The 5,392-nt window shown below is 36.7% G+C and overlaps 1 protein-coding gene across 1 annotated transcript in view; it reads left to right on the forward strand.

The window, feature by feature from the left end:
* The window catches only part of LOC106882964 (uncharacterized), a 63,220-nt gene that overhangs the window by 42,123 nt on the left and 15,705 nt on the right, over positions 1-5,392 (forward strand). Inside the window, exons 13-16 of the mRNA XM_052967636.1 lie at positions 147-191; positions 1,723-1,764; positions 3,661-3,702; positions 5,202-5,231. Coding sequence (XP_052823596.1) covers positions 147-191; positions 1,723-1,764; positions 3,661-3,702; positions 5,202-5,231 — 159 coding nt within the window. The remainder of the gene's footprint in view (positions 1-146; positions 192-1,722; positions 1,765-3,660; positions 3,703-5,201; positions 5,232-5,392) is intronic.

The following is a 5,392-nucleotide window of genomic DNA, read 5'->3' on the forward strand; positions in this document are numbered from 1 at the left end:
GTGTGTGTGTGTGTGTGTGTGTGTGTGTGTGTGTGTGTGTGTGTGTGTGTGTGTGTGTGTGTGTGTGTGTGTGTGTGGATGTATTGTTTTATGCATGAATATAAGTATATATGAATTTAATATAATCTTAAGTTTAACATTTTCAGGAAACATATTTATGCACATGAATGTATGGCTGAACGTAAATTTAGGTATGTACAATTTCGTGATTACTGCTTTCTTGTTTATTAAACTATAACAATAGATGCAAATATGATGATTATGAATCATTTAAATACTAACATTCATATATAAACGACACTTGCCATTATGAACACTGATTTGACACAAGATAGCGAAACGGAATCATTGACCAAGTCGGGAAAAAATATATGTCACTTTCCGGGTGAACGTGTTACTATTTATTTTGTGTACAGAAGGCTTGCCAATATTTATTTAAAACGATTTTTCTGTTATTATATGGTGGTCTTGATATAATTTGGCTGAAATGGATGGTAATGGCTTTTTTATTGCTTTTGTTTCGTTTCGTTTTGTTTTTTCGGACTCATTCCGATAGTCATCGAGAGAGAAGAGATAAGATCGTCACCAACCATCTTCAAAAGATTACAAACAAAGTAGTATAGATTCCAGGAGTAAGTTGGTCCAGCAACCAACCAGAAATGACACGTATAATGGTTTCTGATAAGGTTAACTATTTTAAGAGGATGCGTTAGTTTATAGCACTGACTCCAGTACTTGACTGGTTCTTTATTTTATCAAACCTGAAAAGAAGTGATCTGGGCTGCATTTGAAGTTAGAATATAAAAAGTCGGAAGAAATATTGTAAAATTTTTTGTCCGACACTCTAATGATTCTGCCCATCTAGTGAAAAGTAAGCAAAAACATTTGCACCTTAATTTTCACCAAAATGACAAGAAAGTCAAAGAACCGTCAACAGTGAAAGAAGTGCTCAACTCTGGAGGAGATGCCATCACGACCTGAGCACAGCTTTAGTCGAAATGGCTAATGCAAATTAAAAAACTAAACCAAAAAATACATAAGGAACAAACATGTGTATGTATGTGTGTGCATGAATATTAACTGAAAAACGAACTCAAAAAGTGACAGTGATTTCAAAGTTTCGCTGGCCTTCTGTATGTAAAAGTTTCACTGGACTCACAAAAAAGGACAGTGATTTCAAAGTTTCACTGGCCTTCTGTATGTAAACATTCACCTTCTTTAGGGCAATGTATCTGCTTACCAGAGAATTTAGTTACAAACGTTGAGATACCTTAAAACTTGGTCTGAAATAGCCGTGTTATATCCTTTTCCCTATGGCGTTTGGAAATGTTATTACAAATCTTATAAAAGTATTTCGGTGTATAAATTCGTTTGTTTAAATTTAATTATTAGCTGTAATATTCATATTTCATTGCAAATATAAATGTCAATGTTAGTTCAATTTTCAGTTTCATTTATAATTTCTATGACTGTCACAACTTTTCCTCTGCCAACATTTGAAAGTAATGTGTCATGTAAGTTATGAGAAACCAAGTTCATATCCTACGGATAATAGATTTTCGCTTTATGTCCTCGGGGTTGATTTGACATGTACCAGTTAAGTACTGTTGTAGACTTACTAAAATTTCTCCTTTATAAGTACAAATCAATTTTTCATATTTTAAGTCCTCATAATTTATCTTAAACACCAGAAATGACTCATGTTATTTATTTTAATTACAGATAAGAATAATAAAGCATCTTCCAGTGGTGGTCATCCAACCAGTAAGTATATATATGTATGTGTGTGTGTATGTGTGTGTCTGTGTTTGTGTGTTTGTGTGTTTGTGTGTTTGTGTGTGTGTGTGTGTGTGTGTGTATGTGTGTGGTCCGATGGTAATCAAGCTGACCCAAAACAGCGAAAGAGATTAAAATGGACAAAAGAGAACAACAAATTGTTGTTTCAATGTTATATTAGGAGTGAGTCAGAGAAAAGGGACTATATGAAAAGGTTACTGGAACTCTGGGAAAAAATATTATCCATATGATGAGCTGAAGGACGTGAATGAGCAAAGGTAGGCTGATCAGATAAGAAAAATTAAGATCAAAAAGTGGTTAGATAAGATAGAACAGGAGGAGATTATAATGGAAGTGCGAACGGGACTGCAGGGGACTACCTATCCAGAAGAAATACCCATGGAACAGGAAAATCTACAGAGCTTGGATAAGGAGGGAAGAAATCTGCAATGTACTGAAGACATTAGTGTACCTTCAACTAGAGAATCGCTGGAAGAAATTAACCCAGAATTAGCTATTCTCCACGACAAAATTCTGCAAGTAATGTTTCTTGAGGAGAGGAAAAGGTTACCATCATTGAAGTCATGTGATAGGGTAAAGCTAAGATCAGAACTCAGAAAAGCGAACGAAATTGTCATGAGAGTTCCATTTAAGGACATCACCAAGTTAGATTCCTTGATGTATGTTGCTGCTTATGTCATCATAGAGAAGATGGGAGGGCTTACAGAAAATAAACTACAGTGATACAAAGAAACATTCTGGAAAAAGAAAAGAAAAGAAATCATCGATACATGGTGGAAGGATTTAAATAAGATCGAGGAAGTAAGGAAAGGAAATATGAGGCTCAACGAAAGAGAACAGAAATAAATGAATAAGAAATGCCACCTGGTGGATCAGGTCTCTCCATTTATATCGGAGACGTTAAAACAAAAGAGCAAAGCGTTTCCTAACCCAGGATGAATATTGGCTTCATCACTTTGAGCCCAAAACAAAGAGATAATTCGTGCAGTAGTAACACCACTCCTCACCTACTCCAAAGAAGGCCATGTCCATTTCATCTGAAGGGAAGGTGAACTCAGTTTTTTGGAATGCAGATGCAAATGGCATTGTTTTTATTGACTATCTTCAAAAGGGTCATACCATCAATGGAGAGTACTGTGCCAACTTGCTGAGGCAGTTACGAAAGGCTATCAAGACCAAATACCCAGAAAAACTGATGAAATGGGTCTTGTTCCATCAGGACGATATTACTGCACACAAATTCTTGGACTGAATGGCCTCTGTGCGTAACTGTGGCTTTGTACTGGTTGATCATCCGCTTTGTTCTCCTGATTTGGTCGCCTCTGACTATCATCTGCTCCCCAGCATGAAAAAAAAAACACTTGACTAGGAGCCAATATCGCAGTGATGGTGAGTCACATCTGCTAGTGATGACTTTTTTGACCAACTTGATGAAACCTCGTCACCAACGCGATCCAAGAACTGCAATATCGTTGGAAGGAGTGTGTGAACTGCAAGGGGGACTATGTTGAAAAATAGACTTCATTTGATCACATTCCATGAGAGTATCTTAGTCAGCCTTTAAACCTTTCAGTCGGCCCTCGCAGAACTTAGTTCATTAAATAACCAACCCTGACTTGCTTCAAGCCTTATTGGATTTCTTGAAGTCAATTTTATGTATCGGCAATAGACCCGTTAGATATAAGCCACTCCCGCTGTATTAAAGAAGAGATGGGTGATGTCCAACACAAAGGGTATCCTTGAAAATATTGAATCAATTATATATCTCCGCTATAAATATGTCCCGATTTTGCATTACTTAAAACTTATCATAAATTGTCTTAAACATCAGAAATGGTTAATGTTATTTTTTTTTAATTACAGAGAAGTATAAACAAATCGCTGCCGCCGCTAGAAACGAAGCCGGTAAGTTGACATATCTTTATCTTTTATCTTTTACTTGTTTCAGTGAGTAGACAGTGGCCATGCTGGAGCACCACCTACAAAGGTTTACTCAAGCAAATCGGCCCCAAAACCTAATTTTTTAGGGCTGATACGTATTCTATCGGCCTCTTTCATTATGTGTGTGGGTGGGGAGACAAACACACACACACACACACACACAAATTTGTGTGTGTGTATGTGTCTCTGTGTGTGAGTGTGTGTGTGTGTGTGTGTGTGTGTGTGTGTGTGTGTGTGCATTTGCGCGCGCGCGACGGGTTATGCTCAATTTCCGTAGACGCAATCCACTCATGAGGCTTTGTTCGGCCCGAGTCCAATAGCAGAAGACTTTCCCAAGGTGCAACGCAGTTGGACTGAACTCGGAGCCATAAGATTGGGACGCAAAAGTGTTTCCATACAGCCACGCCAGCACCTGTGTATATGTTTCACATAATCTAACATTTTAACATATCGATAGAAAAAAAAGATCAGTAATTACATGAGAGTACGTACGCTTGAATGCTGAAAATGACCTTCCTCTGTCTATCTTGGCACAGACAAAGATCCAGTGCACACAATTAATCATCGTGCATTCCTTTGAAATTTAGTGATATAGAGTCACCATCATTAACTTAGTGCATGATGACGTAGTAGTCTGTAATTAAACCTTTTACCTTCGTTCAATATGGATGAAAAGAATGAGAAGAAAATTCATTAGCGTTGAAGATTGTTCAGAAAAGTAAAGGCTACAACTAGGAAATCTAAATTGAATAATAATTGAGCATATAACCAATTGTTGCAGATTCCCGATTCTCGCTTTTTTTTCTTTTTACAACCTAATTAACAAATAAGTTCTTAGTAATTCTTTAGTTTTAACTACTCTTTACTAACCTCGGTCCTTTGCTAACCCATTTTCTTTTCCTCCTCCACCCACTGCCTAAATTTATTGAATGTTCATCTGCGTTGTTGCATAATGCCTCTGTTGCCCTCCTTTCTCACTCATCTCCGTCCTCCCATGACCTAGCCTTCAACCCGTTCTTCTATTTCAACTTACCTAGAGAGTGTTACAAATGTTGATTATCCTTCCCTCACAGTTTACTTCCTCTCATATCGTACTGCCCACCGACAACTCAAATCATCTGCTACACCAATCATACCTCTTCTCATATTACTTATTCAAACTCCCACTTTATTCACATCACCTCCCAAAATACTTGCATCCTATCACATTAGCTTTCCCCATTCTCTATTCGCATCAACCTTTTCACTCCTTCACTTCGTTCATTTTGTTTGCTTATTTGAAGTTCTGCAACTTAGGCGATAATGCAGCTTCGTTCTTTCTCTCCAAAATCTTCAAGACTCCAAAACATTGGATCTTTTTACTCCCCATCATGACAAGTCAATTCATTGGAACTCTTCTACAATTTTTTATTCAATATAAGTTGCCTTTCTTTTTATAAATAGCATATATCTTCCTCTTTTAGGTTCTTCCAGACAAAAGGGAAAGAGAAAAAGTAAGTTGATATATTTATATATGTATACAGAGAGATAGACAGATATGAATGCATGCATATATTAATGTGCATACACACATACATGAAATTTGATAGTATTTTAGAATGTCTAATGGAATTTAAAATTATTTTTAAGCATTTGTGTACATTTTTTCCATATA

Source organism: Octopus bimaculoides, chromosome 4, assembly GCF_001194135.2.
Source record: "Octopus bimaculoides isolate UCB-OBI-ISO-001 chromosome 4, ASM119413v2, whole genome shotgun sequence".
In the NCBI taxonomy this organism is placed as follows: Eukaryota; Metazoa; Mollusca; class Cephalopoda; order Octopoda; family Octopodidae; genus Octopus; species Octopus bimaculoides.